General features: G+C 41.3%; 1 protein-coding gene across 10 annotated transcripts in view; it reads left to right on the top strand.

Moving 5' to 3' along the window:
• The window catches only part of MAP4K4 (mitogen-activated protein kinase kinase kinase kinase 4), a 163,499-nt gene that overhangs the window by 105,628 nt on the left and 33,947 nt on the right, over positions 1-23,924 (top strand). For all 10 annotated transcript variants that reach the window (XM_064710554.1, XM_064710498.1, XM_064710508.1 and 7 more), the window contains exons 4-13: positions 1,270-1,395; positions 2,162-2,272; positions 5,102-5,192; positions 6,723-6,853; positions 9,121-9,175; positions 11,539-11,617; positions 13,734-13,909; positions 14,577-14,649; positions 15,097-15,307; positions 22,625-22,786. In XM_064710554.1, the coding sequence (XP_064566624.1) occupies positions 1,270-1,395; positions 2,162-2,272; positions 5,102-5,192; positions 6,723-6,853; positions 9,121-9,175; positions 11,539-11,617; positions 13,734-13,909; positions 14,577-14,649; positions 15,097-15,307; positions 22,625-22,786 (1,215 nt within the window). The remainder of the gene's footprint in view (positions 1-1,269; positions 1,396-2,161; positions 2,273-5,101; positions 5,193-6,722; positions 6,854-9,120; positions 9,176-11,538; positions 11,618-13,733; positions 13,910-14,576; positions 14,650-15,096; positions 15,308-22,624; positions 22,787-23,924) is intronic.

Raw genomic sequence — 23,924 nt, 5'->3', positions numbered from 1 at the left:
TGTTGTTCAAGGTGTGTGTACGGGTGTGTATAAGGAGTTAACACAAAGCTGCTATTAACATCTGCCTATGTCATGAATAGGATATTTGATTGCTAGCGTAGTACAAATTGCGAGGAAGTTTAAGGCTTAACATTTTATCATATAATCAGCTTTGGCATCACAGAATAATTAGCGTATGTGCTACCGTTCCCATCAGGCAGCAAGCCTAGGGAGAAGTTTTGGCTTCTTCCTGGAATCAATTTAAGGTAGATGTTTTTCTGCTTGGATATAAAATTGTGGAGCAAAAAGGAATATCCACCTGCCTTTTAATTTGTTGCCTTGCTAGGCGCTTGAAGAAGACTCCTGCTGTCTAGGTGTGGGAAGAGAGAGTTGGGGGCGGGTTGGTGTCCTCTCCTTCTTTCGTATCTGCTGTCTGCCTGCTCACGCAGCACCTCAGAGCGTGTGGATCCTTCCATGCAGCTTGTCCTACTGTCACTTCAAAAGCAGGCTGTGGGTCTTTTGAGGAGTGGTTTCATTCTGTTACCCATTTCAGCTCGTTGGAGGGATGACCTCCCTTCACCTGAGCTGCTCTTTGCTTGGCACCTTGCTGGAGCGGGGGGAGCCAGGGGAAATCCTTCCTCCGCCTTTGTGTCTCAGCATCCTGTTTACTGCCTGGGCTCCTGGCCCATTCTTCCTGATGCACTTGCTCTTCCTCCACAGAGGCAGATGGAGGAGGAGAAGGAAGCTTGTGCACGAGGCAAATGCCTTGTTCTTGCAGTAAGGGGAATTCCTGATCTCCACCTCTGTTTTCCTGTGCCAGTCCAATGCTGTCACCACAATGGGAACCTGCTTTGGCAGGTGGTTTAACGAAGCCACTGTCTGGCCTTTTAATAGAACTGGTTAAAATTAATAAAATTAAAGGAGAAAATTTGAGGAAGATGGAAATAATATTCCTCTGTCATAAATTCCCAGCCTGCTAGCTATGGATTTGCTTAAGGTGCTGCAGGCATTGGGTTTTTGAAACAGATTTTGTCATGTTCCATCACTGGGTCAAATCCATTGCATCTTTGATTTGTTTCTTTGTGCTACTGAAAACTTTGGAAAGACTTGGTTTAGACCATTTCAGTAGACAAGATTTTGATGGCATGAACATCAGAGGAGTTTACTGAACATGATGCTGGTATAAATTGAAGTTCAGAAAAAAATCTACTTTTATGAAAGTGAGAAATAAATCAATAATACATGTGGTATATTAAACATATGGGGGTTTGTTTTATTTTTTTTCCAAAGGATGAAGAAGAAGAAATTAAACTGGAGATTAATATGCTAAAGAAATATTCTCATCATAGAAATATTGCAACTTATTATGGTGCTTTCATTAAGAAAAGTCCTCCAGGACATGATGACCAACTGTGGGTAAGCAGATGTTTTTCAAACATGTTCGTAAGTGTTTCCCTTGGACATAGATTAATAATGAGAGAAATACCACTTTATAGAATGACAAACTAAAGGAGTTTGGTGCTTGCCTGAACTGCTAGATAAGTGAATCACAGAGGCTAATCACACATCCTTAAGGGGATGTCTAAACCAAGATTTGCTATAAGCAGTGGATTTGTTCTTTAAGTAACTTTTTTTCCTATTTCCCAGATGGATAGTAACATGTTTCATGGGAGCAAGACAGCTGAGGAGTTAGAATATGTGACTGTAAAAAGAAAGCTGCATTTGAGATTGTACCCATTACATTTTTCATCCCACCTCATCTACACCCTCTAGAGGACTCAAGTTTGGGGTTGAAATGGCAGGGAGCACGTTCTTCCATAAATACATGGAAGTTAAAGGATAAGAAGTGTTGCAGTGATGTGATGAGTTTGATTCCTTCAGCATTGGATGTGCTCTTACTGCTAATGTATTTTGCTAGCTGAGCAAATCCAGATACCCAGCATTAAATTACAGTGATTAAATCAGTCCTTGAAAATGTGGTAACTAATGTGAGACATATTCCATATATGTCTGACACACATTGAAGACATTTGGTTGAATCCATTTTCCAGGCAGAGATGTAAAATACATTCTCTACTTCACAAGAGCTTCCCAAATTAATGCTGTAACCTGATTATTTTGCTTTGCTGTACAGCTGAGATCTGTGTTTAATGTTGGTTGTGCACTGATATTTGTTTTGCAGCTTGTTATGGAGTTTTGTGGAGCTGGCTCCATCACAGACCTTGTGAAGAACACAAAAGGGAATACCCTGAAAGAAGACTGGATAGCCTATATCTCCAGGGAGATTCTCCGGGTAAGGAAAGCAGCCTGCCCCACACAGAAACAGGCTGACAGAGATGCAGCCTAGCTTGAGGTTCTGCAAGAAGCTGTTTCTGATCAATCCCATTAGCCATGTCATCACTTGGAGAGTGCGTAGGAGCAGATAGATGTCTGCTCCACATCATTTAACTTGGTGTGAGTTGTACTGTATTGTAGCAGAAGCCTTGCAGAAAATTGCAATTTCTAGTCATGAGAAGCCAATAGAGGAGCCAGTGACCTTGCCTGCTGCAGAAGCTGTGAAACTGTGTCCCTGAGACCTGGGGCTGAAACAGGGTTGTAGCACAGTAGGGTACAGAATGGGCTTTTCTAAATGTGCTTGCAGCTGCCTTTTTCTTTCCTAATCAAGTCCGTGGAGGAAGAGCTGTTGGCTCAGGCCAGCAGTCAGGACTTGTGTGCTGTGCTGTGCTCTCATCCTGTGTTGTCCTGCCGTCTGTCTAGAGCCAGCAGCTCTGTCACGTGCGGCTGTGCCTGTGCCGTGCTTGCAGGCGGCGCTACAGAAGTTTTTCAGGAAGAGGTCTGCAGCTTACCAGTTATTCTAAAATTGCAACTTAAGCTAATTACTCTTAATATTTAATTTCCAGTTGGTACAGTTTAAGTGCTTTTTGAATTGGCATTTGTTTTGCTTCACTAAGTAAATCTGGGATGGTTTTCCTCGTGCTTCTTTGTAAAACAAATTGCCTCCTACCCATACCACTACACAGTATGTTTGTTCAATTGCTTAATCATAAATGAAGTTCTGAAGGGCTTTATGTTAAAGGAAATGAGCAATGGCTCTTGCATAAATCAATGCTGCTGTTGTCTGCGTTACACATTTCCTCTGCCTTGGCAATTTTTAAGATGAGGACAGAGGGAGACACATAGTTCTGGTCTCTTGCTCTAATTTCAAATGCTAGAGGACAGTCCAGCTGCTGGTGTTTGAGTGGCACATTTTAATTTGTTTACAAAGGAGAAGTTGTATTTCAAAATAAATGGTTAGCATGCTTTAATATGAGGAAAGCTAATTTCTGCAGGAATATCTTACCCTTCATTTGAAAGACATATGGGCTCAGAGGTATTCCATGATATGTTGCATTCATCCTAGATCCTCCTTAGATAAAGCAGTCAAATACTTGCTGAGAGGAGGAAAAAATATTTACCTCAGAAAAGAAGGAAAACCATTTTCTAATTTCAATGAGAAATTTGCAAAAGGGGTGTTAATTACTGACCATCAGGAGCTGGAATATCTGGATAAAAGGAATGCTAAACTCACATTGCAACGAGATGTTTCAAACCCTGATTCAACAGAAGGTTTGTCAGAGGTGGAGGAGAGAGGTGATGTAACACAAAGTTAAAGGGAGCTAAAGTGCCAAAGATTGGTGTAGGTGGAGACACAGGTGAAGGTTGGCCCAGTGAATCCTTGTGTGGTTGGAAAGGCCGGGGGACTGCAGGAAAGTGATGTGTCCCTTTGTCTCCTGCCAGGCCTTTGCAACCCCAAATCTGTTTTTTCAGTAGGGTTAAATGGTACTCTGGAGAGAACAGATGATTATCTCTCTGGCTTGGTTGGCGTAGCAGAAGGCTTTAAAAAATATCCTATGTGAAGCTCTGGAAAAGCCTTCATTCCTGTGAAAAATAAGACCACACTTAGCATTAGCAGTCAATGAAGAGTCTCAGGAACATCAGCCATTCACTTGATTTGCTTGTGACCTGTGGAAGGGAAGCTGTAGATAGTGGTTTTTTGTCACACTCATTAACTGTTTTAAAAAAAGGAAAACAGCACAATGGTTATGTAGGAAAACTGGTAAATTATCAGTTAATGAAGAACATGTGTTAGGAAATACTTCTCTACAGCAACCACTACTCTCTTAACCTCTTGCAGCTGTAAAGGTTCTATTCCTTACCACTACTCTCTTAACCTCTTGCAGCTGTAAAGGTTCTATTCCTTTATTTTTCACAAAACATTAAAAGACTGTGAGGGCAACACGAACAGGCAAGATGATCCCACTGGAGACTGCAATTTTCCGAGCAGAAAACTGAGGAGAACCCAAAATACAGGCAGTTGCTAAGAGGGTTGCCTGTTGTTCTCCCAATTACATTAGAGAGTAAAATGCAACATATGTCTTTCTCAGCCCTCCCTCCACATGGCTAATGCTTTGGGGCATGTATCCAGGTGCTGTCTCAACAAAAAGCACCGTATGCCAGGAGGTTTTGTTTCCTTTGGAAAGTATAACGTTTATGCTTTTTTTATCCCCTTTGCATTTTTTTTTCCTGAGGTACAATTATCTGGTTTCATGTTTGTGGAGGCTAGAGAAGAGAACTGCACTTTTGCAGTACAGCATGTCTTTGTCATCTGACCTCCCTTGCCCTCAAACATGACTGCCAGCCCATCACCCCCCACCTCCTTCTGGGGGTGCATATATACATGTGGGTGCTGCCTCCTTTCTCCTTCCACCTCCTTCCCAGCTGAATTCTGTGTGACCCTGTGTGCATCAGAAGTCAGTGGCATACACTGACAATGATGTCATCTAGAATGTAATTACTTGGAGACTTTGTGGGAGCTGAACTTTATTCACAGGACAGCTGGGAGGTGTTTGCACAGTGCAGATGTTGGGCTGTGTTTAGGTGCTTGAGAGCCTGATCTGAGCCTATGTCTCTGCTCCATCACCAGAGGCTGCGTGGGTGGTGTGCTGCAGGTCCCCCTGCACCAAGTGCAGGAGGTCAAGGCACAGTGCTGTGACCTTTGGGGCTGCTGGGGATGGGCAGTCTGTTGCTGAGCCAGGAGCCTAACTCTGAACATTCTCTCCTTCCTCTCTTCTCCTTAATGCAGGGGTTGGCACATCTTCATGCCCATCATGTGATTCACAGGGATATCAAAGGGCAAAATGTGTTATTAACAGAGAATGCAGAAGTGAAACTTGGTAAGTAGGCACACATGTCCATTTCCTCATTTGTTCAGCCTTTGGTTTTATGATGTTCCCAAATTATTTCATCCTTTAAGAGCCCTGCAACATGTTTTGTAGCATGAGTACTCTGTCAATAGTTCTATGTGGATTGACAGCCTGTATGTATTTCCTCCTGCTTGCAGAGAATGGAGCCCAGGTTGTTGTTGAATTTGGTTAAGAGATGTTGGTTTTCATGCCAGAATCAGTGCAGGGATCATTTTGTTTCCCCTACTGAGCTGTGTGTAACTTGAGTCTGTTCTGATTCACTTTATTCTGGACTCGGGAAGTGACAGGAGTCTCTCTTGTATTTAGCTTTAATTAAAATAGCACCTGCTGTTCAGGTTCTGGACGCAAAAATATGATCTGGACAGCACTCTCAAGGGAACTGTGGCATTGAATTCAAAGCACAGTTCCAGCTCTGGCATGCCTGCTGAAAATCGTGCTCATCCCTGGCCTCTTCTCTCCTGCCAAGTGGACATACTCTTTTTTTATTTCCTCTCTAATTTGTCTCTTTCAGTTAGTGCACATGTCAACCTTCTGTGTTTGTATCACGCTACACTCGCCACCTTTTTTTGGTTAAATATAGAGCCATGCTGAAGCCCTCCCACCCAGCCCACATCCCTTCTGCTTTGCATTACACCTTCCTGCAGCATGAGGCATGGGAAGTTGTCGTGGCTGCTGGAGGAGGAAGCGCTTGGGAGAGCTTTCCTTCATTTGGTCCAAAATGGAGCACAGTAGCTTCCAAACCATTGCTTCCACTGAGCTTGTCTACACCAGTTCCTCAGATGTCACCCTGTGAGGCTGACACAGCCCTCTTAGGGCAGATGCAGTTACTGGTGTAGAGGGACATGTAGCACTGTGGTCTTGAGCAGGGCAAAATGAAAGGCAGAGAACACCTTTGTAATGTAATTGCTTTGTAATGAAATGGGCATCTCTTTCCCAGCCTGTGAGCATGTGTGCCCAAAGTTAGCACTTCCTGAATAATTCTCATCTTTTGCTCTCATTGATGTTTCTGCTCTGTGCATTAAAGCAGAGAGCAGCTCGCTGAACAGCAGGTTATTTTTGCTGTCCAATTGTAGAGCAGAAAAAGTGGTGAGCTGAAAGGGGCGTGTTTATGCATGCCATTTCCCCACAGCATGAGAGGTACCTTTGGGAAGTGGCTGTTTTTTGTATAGGCAGAGGTACTTGGCTTCACCGTGTGGGAGGGGTCTAAAAAGCCCTTTCTCAGCCTCCAGGCAGCACTTGTGCAACTGTGCTCTCCCTCCTGTCCAGGCACACCAGTGAGGGGCACAGGAGAGGTGACTGTGTGCTGCTGTGTCCCTTGACACTTGTGACCAAGCACATTGTGTGTGAACCACGAGGGTCACTTGCCTCAGGATTAATCATCTTGTTTCTCTTCAGCATGGTCCTCCCATCTACAGGCCTTTGTTTTCAAATCACTTTGCAAAAGTAATCATTGTGTTATTTTCCCCCTCTTATTTCACTTTGCTCTTTTCCCACCCGCAGTGGATTTTGGTGTGAGTGCTCAGCTGGACAGGACAGTTGGCAGGAGAAACACTTTTATTGGGACTCCCTACTGGATGGCTCCAGAAGTTATTGCCTGTGATGAGAATCCAGATGCTACGTATGATTACAGAGTAAGAGTCCTGTTCAAAGAAAAAACCCAAAACACTTGCAGGATAAATGTCCATGGACTATGGCAATTTTTGAGATTTCTTATGCTTTGTAGGAGTAATAACTGTTTTGTGTAGTTACATTCTTATTACCAAAGTACAAGGTAAGGATACTATCAAATTGTGACTTTTAACACTTTCTGCTGCTTGTATTATTGTCATTTTGAGATGTAAATACTGGACTTCAGGGTGCTGTAGGTGCTTAGAGAAGGCAAAAAAGAGTTTACCTGGAAATGCTTGTGTTCTCGATTTGCATAATGGTTGTACTTTAAATGTGTTACACTGTGTCCCAGTTATTGTGGTAACCCAGAACAATACATTTTAGAATTTGCCTTAAATAGAACCACCGTCTGGAGAGCCACTGAAGTACAGAAGGAACTCTTAAAACTACTTCTGATTTCAGGATACATATACATGATTTTTTGGATAGAAATTTATCCATCACAACATTTCTTAACAAAGATCATTCTTTACTTAACTTGCTGCAAACCAAGGATTTAATTACTGCAAAACCATAGTTGGCTTGATGGTATTTGCACTACCCTTAAGAATATTAGGTATATGTGCTTAAAGTTAAATATATCTAGTGAAAGCATACTGTAATCTTGAAAGTTCCTCTCAGCTGACTTTAATGAGAGCACAAGGAAAGAAACCTTTTTCTGGTTTTTAAGAAACCTTTATTTAGACTAATGTATTGTTCCATCTTTAACCAAGGGCAACAAGGATACAAGAAAGCCAGAGATTAAGGCCTTACAATGAATTATAGAGCTGAATATCAATTATATCACTTTGCTGAGACTGATGGTGTTAGCTATCAGTACATTTGTGTGTGTCTAAATCTTTGTAAAAGACCCAGATTAATTGACATTTTGACTAAGATTGATCAGATTGATCCTATTTCTCTTGATTTAATTCCTTTTTACATTTAGCATCTCATTGTACTCAAGCTAATGTTTTATATCTTTCCAGATAGAGTTGTTATTATTAGTAAGGAGGGTTCGCTATTAAATGATTTAATTAAGCAGAAAAACTCCCTGCAATATTTGTTAATGCAGTAGTGATGTGAAAAATAGCTCTTCTCTCCTCTGAAAACACCTGTTTATTGTTCCTGGTGGAGCCTGTAGGGTGGTTGTTCACAAAAAATTATTGTTTGAAAGGTTCTCTGAGATCATGGGGATGTGCACTTTAGCTTAGATGACTGCATTTGACTAAGAGAGGAGTGCCTTGCTGGGTCTGAAAATCTGATCTTTAGAAATGCTTCTTTGCTTGTAGTGCATGAAGAGCTTATTTGCTCATTAAAGTAATTTTTAAAAAAAATCACAATTATGACCAGAAATGATGACTACTTTGCTCAAGAACAGCTCTCTTTCACAGCAGTCTCCTCCAATACTTTGCCCATTAAGCTGTGTCACTCTCTGAATTTGGTTCCTTGCCAGGACTCCTCCATCTCTTCCCTGTGTTTGATCTTCCTGGCTCTTGTTTGGTCTCTCCTGAGACAGAGGTGCTGGCCAGAAGTGCTATCTTGAAAAGTTGCCACTGAAGGGCTCTTTTTCTGTAGCGTTTTAAGCAAAGCTGAGGTGTTAGGGGAGAAATGTTGGCTTTGGCTGTAAGTAATGCTTGTGGTAAAGACAGAGGTGTAAATTTTGGGAGTCTGTGGTAAAGACAGAGGTGTAAGTTTTGGGAACCTCTGCCTTTTCAGTGATGTTGGTGACTAATTCACCTCTCCTTTCAGTGGGCCTGTATTTTCCTTTTGTTTTTGCTTGTTTATTTATGTACCTGAAGAACCCTTCCTTGCAGTTTTCAACAAGTCTGGCCACTTTAAATTTGAGCTGAGTTTTTGCTTTTATAACTGCATCTCTGCACACCCTGGGAATGCCCTTGTTCAGTTCTTTGTTGACAAGGGAATATTGAAAATTCTGTTGTTTCGTAGGCTTAAATTTCTGGCAAATGTATTTCCCATTGTCATAATGTGAATGTATTTTTATGTGCTCTTGGAAAGGTTTGTTTGCTCACTCAATAAGAATACGTGTGTGCATTTCTGCATATACATACGTATTATGTGTAAAGTAGGATTTTATGATACAGTTACAAGATGAAAGAGGCTTATATTATTTAAATAGCCGTGGTATTTGGTTTCAGCCTCACCTACAGGGCCCCACTAAATAGTGCTCTCTTAGTGTGTGTATGGGTAAATCCACCTACTAACATATGGTGTTTCTGTTTTTCTGCAGAGTGACCTTTGGTCCTGCGGCATTACGGCCATAGAGATGGCAGAAGGAGCTCCCCGTAAGTGATCCCTGTGCTTCTCCAGTGGGCTCGTTTTAGGGCTGAAACGTATACTTGGGTGATGCTGCTTGTAATCTAAGCCTAGTTTTGAGGTTTCTGAAAATATCCCCGTGTTATTTCTGTTCTCTTTGGTTTTGCCTGCTCTATAAATATGAAATCCCATAAATAGCAATGCTTTTGATAAAGATAGGGTTGTGTTTAAACACTACAGTGCAGACTGCAGTAATTTAATTTCTATAGCAGGAATATTTGGAAGCTAATCGAGTGTCTGACTTCCTTCCTATTGGTAGTATATTGTGTTTTGGAGCTGTGTCCCACTTTGTCTATGGACTGGCCTGGAATACTGAAACCTCAGCTGGGGAGAGGGTCAGTGGGGCCTTGAGGAAACAGATCTTAATGAAAAAAGCATTTGTAGCAGCTATTTCTGTGTTGGCTTTCTGTCGGTCTGGATAATGCTAACATTGCTTCTCCTTTTGTTTCCACTCATCAGTGGGTGGTGTTAATCTTCCTTAGCAGTGACATGGCTTAAACTGTAAATCCTTCTTCAGGACAAAGCACTGAACTTAGATATTCTCAAGCAGGGATCATTATCAGTTAGTTTGGATTTGAGAGGAAAACCTGGAAACCAAAAATGCTCAACTTTTTAATAGGCTCTTTTCCTTTCACGTAGTTCTTTCAGAATATAAAGGCAAACAGCGGATGTGTGAGGAGGACAGAAACCTTTGAAAAGAAAAGAAGTTAGGCATGGAGTTATGACTTTTAATGATAATTTTTATGAAAGTCCTTATTGATCTTGCAAGTATGCTTACCCTCACCCTCAGCTGGAGCTCTGTATTTAAAAAATAAGAACCTAAGGTACCTAAGAGCAAGTTAATTTTTTTGCACATAAAAATCTATGACCACAACACAGCCCAGTTTGAAATGTCCTTGAAATAATCTTGTAGAAATAAAGTATTGATATTTCCCAGGTAAAAATTGGTCATTTTGTTGTAGCTACTGCCTGATTTTCTTGTTGTTCTTATTGACTTTAATGCAAGATTTCAAAGTCAAATCACAATGGTCATGTGTTGATTCATGTTTTAGGAGGCCTGATAGTTTGGGGTTGTTTTCTTTTTCCTTCCTAATTGCACGTTTGCATGAATGTCCAAGTGAGAGCTGCTCCCAGGGCACTTTAGCCAGCACTGTATTAAGTGAACTACCTCCTTTTTGCCATCCCTTTTTGTTCAGTGCATTGGGTTGCCTGTATGGCTTTGTAAGCCTAGAATTGGACAATATTTTGTTCATTTCTAAACCAAACAGAGCTTGGCCCTTCTTTGTGTAAAAGCACAAATGTAGCATTTAAGAAGTTAGCAAAGATCCTCTGTAAGTGCAGAACAGCTCTTGTCCTCTGGTGCATGGACTCTACCTCCTCGTCCTCCTGTGGCAGCTGAGAGTCCATCTCTATGGATTCTTTGGTGTGGTCTACAGGGATCCATAGGCATCCAAGGGGCTTCTTTGCCAAGACTGATGCCCCTTATTTTTGAGCTAGAATTCTCTTCCCACTAGTCTGTTTCTCCAGAGTATCAGTTGTGTGGTAAATGTCACCTCTACCTGCAGTGATCACTCAGGCTGAAACTGAGGGTGTAAGAGATCAGACATAGGAAGATGGTTAGAACATTGCTCCTAGAGGCCTTTCTTGGGCTGCCTCTCTCCCTGCTCCCTTGTTTCCCTGTGTTGGCTCTGCCATATTGCTTTACTGTGGAACAGGAGGAAAAGCTGTCCCACGTTGATCCTGGACTCCACTGAATGCCCACTGAAACAAACAGGACTTCTTTGGACAAAAGTTAGGAGTTTGCATTTCAGTTCTGCAGACAGTCCTTTTGAGTGATACAGACCCTCCCATGCTTCTGTCATACCTTGAAGTACCAAAATATCTAGGTCTGGAGAGTAAAAATAAAGCACCCTCAATAATGGGAGAGAAGGGCAGGTAGAGGAAGGAAGGGCAGGCAAAGGAAGATTGTGTGGAGCAGTAACTCTCATTGTTCCCTTCCACCATCATCATCTCCCAGTATTTTGTTGACCAGAAAGTAAGTCAGATGACTTGGGCTGGAGGAGGGCCATGCTCAGATGTTCCCATCTTGGTCAGTTCTGGAGGCTGATCCGTGCTTTGAGCTCTTTCTCTTTTTGGGCTGCCATTGGCACATTGAGCTATGAAATTGTTGTCATTTTGGGCTAATTCCATTTAGCTGTGTTGCTGTCTGTACCTACTGCATGGATGTTTGGGATGGTGGAAGTGGTTGTGGAAGCTCAAGTCATGGCATTGACAGCGAGCAGCTAAACCAGTGTCTCCATGTCTCTGTTTGCTTTTGTTTTCTTCCCTTCAGCACTTTGTGACATGCACCCCATGAGGGCACTCTTTCTGATACCCAGGAACCCTCCCCCACGGTTAAAATCCAAGAAATGGTATGTATTAATTATATCTTGTCTTGTGTAGCATGAAGTTTTCTCATATCGCATAGTTTTGTTACCCCTTCCACAGAATTGTAAGGCAATTTAAGTTAGCAAAATCTCTGTTATCTTTTGTGCCTCTGAATCAAAGGATGAAATAAAATGCATGCATTATTTAGTTCTGTTTGTCCCAGAGAAATTCCATCTCAAATTGTGTGAAAATAAATACCAAAGTTTTTGGATTTTCTTTTTCAGTAGAGCAGCATCTGTATTAACGTGACAAATGGATCCATGTTTTAAAATATGGACTCCTGTAGCACTCTTAATATGCAGCATGTTTTCTCAGATGTATCATAACACAGAAACAGAACAGTGCTATGGCGTTCTAGTTGCTAAATAGAAAGGAGCTATTAAAACTAATGAAGGCTTTTACTATAATTATTGTAAACGGTTGGAATTGAGTGCCTGCTTCTTGCCAGCTGAGAAGAATCCATTAGTATCAGAGGATTTCCTCCCAGTTACTGGTTACAACTGGCACATATGAAACAAAAATACTCTGTAGAAAGAGGTTTCTTATCGATAGAATGGGATCATGGGGTGCTGTGATCCTGTCAAAATAATGAAGTGATTGGATTACGTATTCAATATTAACATAGTATAAACATGTCTTACTTACTGGGCTTGGTCTTTACCTGGATTGACTTATTTATGCACTTGTATACTGTCAAGGCATTGCTCTCTTACTTGCCTTCTGCATATATTAAGAGAATAGAGATGCATATGTGCCATTTGCATTAGCCATTCATTGACCTTTTTATGTGAAATAATGACATTCAGAGTGTGAGGAATAAAAAAATCTGAGCATCCAAGTTTTGTTGGATTCAGCCTTTTTTATTGCAGTAGGGAAGCGAACTGATGGATGGAAATGATTGTTTTTCCTCTTAAGCATGTAGTGAGGGTGTTTGCTCTCCAAGCACTGGAGCGGGTTGAGAGCACATACCAGTTAAAAAGCAGCTCTGCTCCAAGGCAGTGTTGCTGTCACTCAGCTGTTTTGATAGCTTGCTCAGGTGCAGGTAACGAGAAGAGAGGCCAAATGATGACAAAGTTGTACAATTGTCATAGAACGGCTTGGGTTGGGACCTTAGAGATCATCTAGTTCCAAACCCTGCCATGGACAGGGATGCCATCCACTAGTTCAGGTAGCTCAGAAACCCATCCAACCTGGCATTGCATGCTTCCAGGGATCAGGGGGCATCCACAACTTCTCTGGACAACTTGTTCAGTGCTTCATTGTGGTTTTGAGTATTTCCACTGTTGGATTTTGGCAGGTGGCTTGTTTGGTGACTTCTTTCTGCAGAGATCCCCTTTCAAGAGTTCAAATGAAGTGCAGATTTTGGAAGGGTGGTGCTGCAGGTTGCCTAACTCCCATGCCCTGTCAGTTTATTCTGCGTGCGGGGGGGGTTAGTTTAGTTCATGCCCTTAAATTATGTCAGAGACTCAAAGTGCCTTTGTTAAGCAGACAAACACTGACCAACACCCACCTCTAGTTCTGTAAAAATTTTTTTGTGTGTGAGTCTTAAGGTAAAAGATAAAATAATCTTAAATTCTGGCAGATCTAACTCTGTGAACCCAGGTGCATGTAGAAGCAGTGTGGTGCTGCTTGTGTCAGGAGAATGGCAGACATTCAGTTCTCCTGACTTTGGGAATAGCTGTCTGTAGCATGGATAAGTGGAGGTACACCAGGGCTGCCCTGCCTCCTCCAAGCAGGCTGGATTCTATCCAGCTCTGATCCAGAAGCATCTAGGCTGGGTTTACATGATTTACCTGACTCACAGATCCTGCCTTTCAGAGCAGTTATCCTTCTGAAAGAGGACACGTTACAGTGAGGCTGTGCCTGGATGCTCCAAGAATGTTCATATCACCCTGTGTCCCTCCAGCCCTGTGTCACCCCAGCCCAGTGCTCAGTTGAACACACAGATCTGTTCAGGAGGTACACTTGCAGGCAGCACTTGTACTGTTCTCTGGGACATGATGCTCTTGGAGGAAATTAATTTGAGGAAGGACAGGAAAAATGTTTCATCTGAGTTTTACCTCTCATCTTTTGCTTTTTTTTCCCTTCCTGCTTTCTCAGGTCGAAAAAGTTTTTCAGCTTTATAGAAGGTTGTCTAGTGAAGAATTACATGCAGAGACCTTCTACAGAACAGCTGTTGAAGCATCCCTTTATACGTGACCAGCCAAATGAAAGGCAAGTCCGAATCCAGCTTAAGGACCATATAGACAGGACCAGGAAGAAGAGAGGAGAAAAAGGTATGCAGCTTCTAAAAATCAAGTCTTTGCCACTTGTCAAAAATGCATGTTTTTGTCTTGCTTTGCATTCTAAATACCCACTCCAAGAGAAGCTCCTATAGCACAAATCCTTAAAAAGTTCTTTTTAAATTCATAGTTTGACTATCAGAAGGCTCCGTTTTGTTCTGTCCTTTACAGAGAAAGTATAAATTTCAAGTGCTGTATTTTCTGATAGATTAAATTTGCTTACTTGCTGGCCACTCTTCCATACAAGCATTAAACAGTATTTAAGAGGATATTGGCATGTATGCCTTTCCCTTCTTTAGTCTGTGGTAGAATAATTTCCTGGAATGATGCCATAAATCAGACTCACAGGAAATAACCTATCACAAGAGCTGTGAAGCAAATGTTTTGGACAGCCTTTTCTCCTTATTCAGGTGGTGCTGAAGTTCTCCAGATGTCTTGTCTTGCATGTAAAACCTGGTGTTGTTCAGGGAGTTTGCTGGAAGTCTTCTCCAAACCACTGTGTCACTGGGAAGATGAGCTTATATATGTAGAATGAGTTCTAGGGTCTGTGATGGATCTTCTCACTGAAGGGGACAGGAGCTGGTTTACTGAGGTGCTGCTGCAATGCCCCACTGCCCTAAAATTAAAGTACTATCCAGGCCTTTGTTTCTTTTCCTGTTAGATGAGACGGAGTATGAATATAGTGGAAGTGAGGAAGAAGAGGAGGAAGTGCCTGAACAAGAAGGAGAGCCAAGGTAATAATTGCTTTTGGGATGGCTTTGGGCAGACCATGCTGAGTAAGTCTAAAGGTCTGTGATTATAAATCAGCATGCTAAATTTCTGTCTCTTATTAAGTGAATGCACAAACCACTCAAAGGGTTTGAATACCTATGCTGTGACTGTTAAAGGTTTGAAAGCTCCCCTTCCTATGACTTAGAGCAAACAAGCTTTGGATTTATGGCAAATATGATTGATAAGGGTCTCCGCAGTGTTAGCATTCGTCCTTACTTTGCTTGGCCTCATTTCACGCCTTCCACTGAGAGCATGTATTTGACATACATCCAGTGTCTTTGCTCCAAAAGAAACGAGATTAAACTTTAACATCATGATATATTTTATTAATGTTCCCCTGCTTTGGCAAAGGTATTTAATGGTCCATCAGGCTTTATCATACCGAAGGCTTTAACTTCCTCTTGTTGCAGTTCCATTGTCAATGTGCCTGGAGAATCAACCCTCCGACGTGATTTCCTGAGACTGCAGCAGGAGAACAAGGAACGGTCCGAGGCCCTTCGGAGGCAGCAGCTGCTGCAGGAGCAGCAGCTCCGTGAGCAGGAGGAGTACAAGAGGCAGCTGCTGGCAGAGAGGCAGAAACGCATTGAGCAGCAGAAGGAGCAGAGGAGGCGGCTGGAAGAGGTAGAAACAGGAGACTGGAGCCCCTCTCCCTCTCTTGTTTCCCATTCCTGCACTCATTTAAAAAGAATTCCTTGTAGCCCCCAGGATATCTCAGGAAAGAAAACATCATGTGAAAATCCACCTCTAAACGTAGAGCTCAGCGCTTAAATCCATGATTGGGTACCTGAATATAAGATATCTTCCAAAGCATTTGAATATCCAGCAGCTCCTGTGAAGACAACAGGAGCCAGAGCTGGGTTGTTTGAAGGCGTTTTTTGTGGAAGTGTCTCATTCTTGGTCTTTGTCTAGGCTTAGGTAGACAGAAGAGGAGACATAAATTATTCCCAGGTGGATTTTTCTCTCAAGAGTATTGTTTTGGGGGCCGTAACATTTTTCAGATTTCCCTTTAAAGCTTTCTCAAACGTGTTTGGCACTCATTCATGCTAGATGGAAGCCTGTTTTTTAATGTATTATTCTCTCATGAGCAGTAGCTTAGTGACTAAAAACCACCTAGATCATAAAATAATAGAATTATTTGGATTGGAAGGGGCCTTTAAAGGTAGATCTAGAAATAATTTCGTAAATCAGTGTTAAAATTATAATTCTGCAGGAATTACAAATACATATATCATACTTTTGTGATACAGTAAGTATGCAATTTCTATACAGTACTGGAAGATAAAAGAATGTATGTGGACAATATTGTTCTGTCATACTTTTCACCTCCTAAGATCTCATGTGCATTTATGTATATATGTAGATGGAAAATGCAGCATGAGCTTCAGAAGTAGGAGGATTTCAAAACAGCTCTTCAGGCCAGAGCTGGTTATGACACAGAGTTGAAGTGAAACCAATGCTCTGGCTCTTCAGGAAGTGCAGAGTCAAATTCCAGTTGTCCTTAAATGACCTCTTGCTTGAGTCTGTTTCAGCCTTTCACTTAGCAGTGATGGAAAAGCTACACCCAGTCTGGTTTTCCAAATCCTGGTAACGTTTAATGAGGATGCAACCAGGACCAAATGTTGATTTGCATCCCGTGACCTGTTTGCATAACAAGTAATACAAAGTTCCAAATACCTTTCCAGGTCACATTATGCTCCTTATCCCTCTTTTCCAAAGTGCAAATGAGTTTAGTGCTGCTATAAGGAGGGATTGGTAGCTAAGATTCAGCCACGCATGAATCCATAAGGAGGAATGAGGGGAAGGCATATAAACCCCATTTCTCTTCTGTTTCTTTCCCACCCTTCAGAGAATGCCAAGATAAACCTCATAGCACTAAAAACTAAACTGTTTTTAGACTGTTTGTGGGGGGAGTAAGTAGTAAAAAAAGATACTAGAAAAAAATGAAAATAAAAGATAGTTGTTGTCAAAGGTGGGCAAAAGTTGAGCTACTGTTTAACTGCTCAGATTTTTCTTAGTATGGCAGTCAGTGATTATTTTAAATGCCCCCTTAATCTCTAAGGTTCTGCAGGCAGTATTTTTTTGTTGAGGAAGAGGATTACAATTAAATTATCTAGGTCATTTAACTTTAGTAATCAGTGCAACTCTTAAAATCTGGATTTTCTTTTTAAAATAAAGGAGCTGCTGCTGCTGCCAGTAGTGGAAACAAAGCAATGCACCATTTTCTCTGTGTGGGTTGAACTTTTTGGGGATGTTGCAGTTATAACAGAATGAGCAAGTAGAAAGAAAAGGCAGTTACCTGAAAGTTATGTTTAATAAGTCCTGCTTTTTAAAATCCAAAATAAAACTGACAGCTTCCACAACCACACGACAACATGTAATGTAAATTGTATTACTGAATAAGGTTGCATGGTAAAACATGTAAAATTTGTAAGATCAAAGCTTTTTACCTTGTATGGGTCTGTAACCTCTGCCTGGTTCCTTGGAGGCATAAATAGGAATGAGTTATAAAATAAGTGAGTTTAAAAAGTTTCCTTTTGCAGGTGATGGTGTAGGCATATTGTTCATCAAGTGCATTAAAGAAAAGACTCACATTTAGCTTTCAAAAAAATCCCACTTAGTTAATTGGATCTTGTGTTGGAAAAATGTATGATCCCAAGTGGTTTTCAACAAAACAGCAGCCAAAACAAGCTCTTTCAGATGGGGGAAGGGTAGTAGACACAAATTTAGATAAACATCAGTGTTGTGACACAATTGAAGGCCAAAATATTGAAATGTTGTCACTTTGTCCTTAACTCACCCCCCCTGTTTTGATGAAGCCAGTAAACAATGAGGAGCTTGATAATGGGAGTCAAGATTAATGTCAGGCGTTGAAGCTCAGGGCGTTCATAAATGAGTTGATATTTTTACCAGACTTGCTGTCTCATAATTTTTGCTTGTGTAAAGTATGTATGCATATACCTATTTAATATTCTCTGGTAGAATTTTATGCATTAGATAATCTTTCTGAACAAGTTGCATATACTTCCCCCCTCCCCACTTCCTAAATTAAAATTGAGGGCTTGTTCTTACAATGCTGGCACAGAGCCCAGACAGTTTTGACCGAGACTGTAACAGGAACGGTGTTTAGGACATCTGCCAAAAACTCTAATTCTCAGCAGTATTAGAGAAAAGATTACTTTTTAAAAGGCATATAGGTGACTTCTAAAAGTTGTTGTTGCAGGAACCTTGTAGTTTGTGTCTTGCTGAGGAGGTGAAAATGACATGTGGTCAAACTACAGAAAATAACGTGAGGATTTTGCGACTGGGATTTTGTCCCACCCCCAAGCCTCGTTTAAAAGACATATAAAGACTGTCAACTATGTAGGTGTTTAGCTAGTTTAAACAAGAAATCTGACCTGCTCCTGGCTGTTTTAATGGGATTCTGTGATTCTATTCAGCAACGTGGAGACAACTGCTGAGTATGAGAAGGCATTTGGATTTGTACTTGCAAAACTGAGTCTGACTCACGAAGCTAAAAATTGGCTGTGCTGGAATCCCATTCTCTGTGCACCTCCACAGTTCAGGATAGCTGCATTAAATGGTGTTTCTGTCCCTGGTTATGAGAACCTAAGATGGATGTTTTTGAAGTGGTAGGTTATAGCTACACTGGCAAGTAATCCAGTCCTGTAGAAGCAGATTGTGGAGCACAATAATTAAAGTGCTGAGGACCTGAAGACTTCATGTGTTTAAAGACAGGAGGAATTCCTTTGGACTGGCTGAGGTCTAGACTCTGTGCCTGCTTGTGGTTGAAGTGCATCAGCCCTTTTAATTTCATCCAAAAGGTGTGGTTGGCACTCCAAGACATCTCCAGAATACGAAACAAAACTGGATAAGTGGAGATGTTTGGATGATTCACTTCAAAAGAGCACTCCTGATCTGAACCAAGATGCTAATGTAGGTGTACCTGCAGGCAATTTTTGCCAGGGCTTTATTTCTTTTACAGAAGGGGGGAGCTTATTCTTATCTACTTAATTTGAATTGCTTGCATCTTGGATTGGTACTGAGTAAGAAGTTCTACTTCTGGTTTATCTCTAGTGTGGACAAAGCAAAAATCTCTTTATTAATCTTGCCGATTCTCTTTCTAAGCTGATACCAGGCTGCCTAATTCTTTGTGAAAGAAATAATTAATATAGGTATCATCAGTCTTCTTTTGAATATGAGACATAGTAATAATATTTTAGGAATTTAAAATTAAAGGATCTGTATCTATCTTGAGCATTTCACTGTAGGAAGAAGGGCCTGAATTCGTCGGTGTAGATGAACTGCCTGTGTAGTTGCATTGCCCCCTCCTGGTAAATTGTACTCTACTGCATGGACTTCCAGTTTGGAGATGTCAGGTTCCATTATGAGATCATTATTATTGCACCCTAAAACCAAATAAGGAGCATGGGTATTGACACTGTATTTTCTTTGTGGGTTTTAAAAATGTTGTTTGCATAGTAAATGCCCATTTTGTGACATGCAGTAAGTTGAGGCAGTGTGGGCTCTGCCAAAATTCTGTTTTGGCATGTCTGACATTTCTTTGAAGAGTTCTTGCCTTACTTTCTGGGTAACAGTTTGCTCCTTGGAAATAAGCTTTTCATCTGCCATGTGCAAGAAAGTTGGTAATACTGTACCAACTTTAGAAGATCTGCATATGCATCCCTAAATTCGGGAATCTTGATCTATACCTGCTGTTTCTTGGACAGCAGTATTTTTTTTTGTAGTGCATGACCAAAAATTACAGTATCTGACAATCACACAAACTAAATTTAGAAGGCAAATTTTTATATGTAGAAATATGACATTGATTTTAACGAATGGTTTTCCCTGTCCCATTCCTGTCCTGTGGGCAGGCCTAAGGCACACAATGATCAGGTTTGGTGTCCTCATGGAAGAGTTGCTAGAGCCAGTCAGGAAGGCAACCATGTGCCAACAGATGGATGCAAGAAAGTCAGTATAGGGCTGACTCTGAAGCCAGATTGGGTCAACTCAACTTGCTACAAACCACTTTTGTCATTGCTTTGACAAGTTGTGCACCAGGACCCAAGGGATGGTTGTCACTGTAGGTTTCCTCTCCGTGGGCGTGTTAAAAGTAAATTCCACTTCACTTAATGACCACTGGTTTGATGCTGAGGTTTCAAAGGCCACATGCAAAGGAAGTGAAACCTTTATTATATATTTAGGGCTGGGAATAAGAGGATCATGCAGTGTGTTTGTGCAGGCTCCTACAGTGCTGGGTACCTCCCTTCCCACTCACCTGGCAGGAGGCTGAGACAGTGTCTGGGAAGGTGGAAGTGATGCTGAGAATCCTGATCTCCCTGCCTACTTTGGCACATAGTAGCACATTTGTGAGATTTGTCTTAAATCCATTTTCCCCGTCTATTCCTTTGCTGGGTAATAAATATCTGCTGATGTGCTGAGTTAGATATCTGGATCAAGGTTTCATTAAAAATCTCATCTTTTGACAATTGACTTTGTTTATTTTGTGCTGCTATGGGAAACTGGCTCTCTTAATCAGTTTGTAGCTCATTTTTCCTCATATTAAGTTCAGTTATTTATAATTATTGCTGAATACTTCTGAATTAATTCAAGAAGCCATGAATTTGCCCGTCTTCCTTGTGGTGAGAATGATGCCATCCTGAGATCTGCAATATCCACTTAACAATGTCAACACAATATTGTTTGAGTTGATAAATGTGCATATTATATTAACCAGTCAGCAGTGTGCTGTCTCTTGCATCCTCAAGGCAGCAGAATTATAGTACTTCACGTCTTAGTTTTTCTTAAACAAAAGCCTGTCAGACTTGATTAGCCAAGAAGGACCTGAATATATTGACTTAAATGTAGCATTTGCTTGACACTGAGGCATATATTCAGAAATAAAAGTGCCTACTTAATCCTTTTACAGTGCTTAAAAAATGAAGGAGGGGAAGCAGTGAAACCTATGAAATGCACCGCGTGCCGTAGCTGCCTTGCAGCCCTTTTGCTATTTTTATATCTTCATTCATTGAGGAGAGTTGGCTTAAGCACGAGTGAAAAGGCTGGTAAATGGATTTAGTTAGAAGAGATGCAAGAGCAAGGAAGCTGTGTTTCTGAGAAGATCCAGAAAGAAAGTGTGGGGGATAAAAGAGTTTGTCTTGTGGCACAGGAAGTGGTAGTGAACCCAGCGTGATGCTGTGGGCCAGGGAAGAGGGCATGATAGTTACAGCGTGGGTGTGTTTCAGCAGTGGTCTCCAGGAAAGTCACATCTTCCCCCAAACTGTAGTTAATGAAAGAGAATTGGAAAGCAGCCTGTATTATTTAAGTGCTACTAATTGGTGGAATCACAGAATGGTTTGTGTAGGAAGGACCTTTAAAAACCATCCTGCTCTAACTTCCTGGCCATGGGCAGGGGACATCTTTCAGTGCTCAAAGCCCCATCCAGCCTAGCCTTGAACACTGCCAGGGATGGGACATCCACAATTTCTCTTGGCAGAAAAGCTCAGAAAACCCAAGAGCCATCTTTTTCCTCCCCCCTAGTATTTCTTCTCCACTGTCATGTCAGAACAGATTCCAGAAGATGGAAAGGCTGTTGATATTTCAGTTCCTTCATAGTAATGCAGGAAAATGTTCCAAGCAGAGAAAGCTCATCCCACGAAGTAACACAGCAAGTGTAGATCAGCCTTTGCTTTTTCAGTTGAGCACAACTATGAAACTCACACCAGTAACTGGATCTGTGAACCCAAAGTAAAGCTTAGTGCGAGTGCTCTTTCTTGCTGGACTATTTGAAGTATCTTAACATAGACAAATCTGTGGCAGCTTTGCTCCAACAGAAATTTGGGATAGTATTAACCTTAACATAAACGTGATGATGAATAACCAATGTATGTTTTCATTTTTGTTCTTGGGATTAAATTTGTGTGGGCTATTTTTTGGTTTACATTTCTTCCATATTTTTTTTAGTATGTTATAGAAACCTATAAAGAAAGAAATGTAGTGATATTCCCAGTTGATGGTTGAACAGGAGACAGCTGGGTCTTTTGACACTTAGGCAGTTGTGGGAGGCTGCCTGGGATTTCGAGGTAGGTGGAGTAACTGGATGCTTATGCTGGAATGCAGGAAGAATTGGTCACGACTACATGGGCATCTAAAATGTCTTCTCTGAAGTCATATATGGTGCTCCATAGACATAAATGAGTCAGTTCATGCTTTCGAGAGCTGTTTTCCAGGTTCTTTTCAGACTTGAGCACACCTAATCAGCACCTGTTTGTATTTGGGTCATGTGTGGAAGCTTATCTGTGTAAGTGTAAATCTTACTTAGCTGCTTTTCCTCTTTTACATAAAGGTGCATTTGATGTTTTGGGAGGAGCTAAGGTGCTGTTGGCCAGCCTTCCTTCTCTCTTAGGCAAAGCTTTGGGCAGTGCATGAAATTAAGCTTGATTGTTGGGCCAACACTACAAAATTCTTAGCAGACCAACTGTTTTAAGAGGCAAGCTACTTAGGGAAAGTTCAGATAGTTGGCATTTGAGTTAGCTGATTTAGTAGGGCTGATCACTCCATTTTGGCAACAAGTAGGCTGTTGATGTCAAGTTTTCATCTCTTGAGTTCAACAGTTGTTTGAGGATTGGTGTTTGTGTTAGCCTTTTTTGAAGAAAGGAGTGAGTTTCCACACCTCGATTGTCATCAGGAGTATGGTGCATGACATTTTGTGTGTGCATGAAGAAACCAGAGAGTCTAAGTGAGGCTGCTTCTAGGGATAGATGTGTGCTGGGTATGAGTTTGGTTTCCTGGTGGAGCACTTGCATAAACTGTTTTGTCACTCAGTTGCAGAGCTTGCTAGTCCTGGTAAATCCCGCTCTTCACCATAGAAAACAACCCCACCTCTTTCTTTGATAACAACAAAAGTAAAACTCTGTGGTTTCTTTTCCCTTTTTGTAGCAACAAAGAAGAGAAAGGGAAGCTCGAAGGCAACAAGAGCGTGAGCAAAGGCGGAGAGAACAGGAGGAAAAAAGACGTCTGGAAGAAATGGAGAGGAGGCGTAAGGAGGAGGAAGAGAGAAGAAGAGCAGAGGAGGAAAAGAGGAGGGTAGAAAGGGAGCAGGTGAGTCTATGATACAGATATATGTGCAATAAGTTTGTTTCTTCTAAATTCTAATTTAATTTTTAAAAAAGTGGTAAGCCTAAATCAGCTTAGAGGCAATGTAACACTAACTCTTTCATCTTTGTTGTTTTTGACAGCAAGTGCACTAACATAGGATTCTAGGGCTTTATGGAAAATTCTGGCAGCCTCAATATTCTCTCAAAAAAAGAAGTCTTGTTGCAGTACTCTAAATTCAGTTCATGCCCCTGGGCTGGACTAAAATCACCAGAATTGGCAAAATCATGACTGGGACTGAAAACTGTTTCTAGGCTTGTCTTGCTGGATCAGTGGTTCTTGCAGGACATGCCCCTGATCAGAAGGCCTCCCAAGAGAAGGGTCGCTCTGTTGCGTGTCAACTTCTGGCACACAGAATTGGTCACTGGCATGAACTTTGTGTACTCTGAATTTGAGATGGAATCTTTGAGCTGCACAGGATTTTCCATCCTAAAACTTCAATATGCAATTTCCCTCTTTTATTCTGTTTAAAATCAGTAACGTATGCCCATTCAGGCAACAAGTATATCTTAAGTTATGCCAGTGTGCCCTTAATACATTGAAAGTACAACTGAGAGACTTGTTAAACTGTGAAATTCAGCTGCTATATTTATGCATGAAATCTGCATGTTTTAAAATCCTTTAATAACTTCAATCAGGGTGATAATCAGAGCAATACTTACTGTGCATGTACTGCAAAATGCTGATTGCAAATAAAGGGCCAAAATTTCTGTCCTAGAGGCTGATTGATTGTAAATTTCCCATTAACTTCAGGAATGCTGGGTTTGGCCTGACATACCTTAATTTTTTCTTACATAAATTCACTGTATTGAGATCACTGATGATTGTGTTACTGGGAAATTTTATTGTGTTTGTCTATGTTTCAAAGATTCTTGAGTCAAAAGGAGAGAAGACTAACCAATGGGAATAATTATATGGAAAATCTCTAATTACAGCATAGCAATTTGCTTTTGGGCAGACACCGGGTATTCCCCCAGCTGCTTTTTAAACTGTTGAAATGCTAATTGCGCACAGTGCCAGTAATGACAAATGGTTAATTGGTGTGGCCAAGCTGAACCACTCTGAATTTCTATTCTTTTTTTTA

Source organism: Zonotrichia leucophrys, chromosome 1, assembly GCF_028769735.1.
Source record: "Zonotrichia leucophrys gambelii isolate GWCS_2022_RI chromosome 1, RI_Zleu_2.0, whole genome shotgun sequence".
NCBI lineage: Eukaryota > Metazoa > Chordata > Aves > Passeriformes > Passerellidae > Zonotrichia > Zonotrichia leucophrys.
This window is presented reverse-complemented; position numbering and strand designations above follow the sequence as displayed.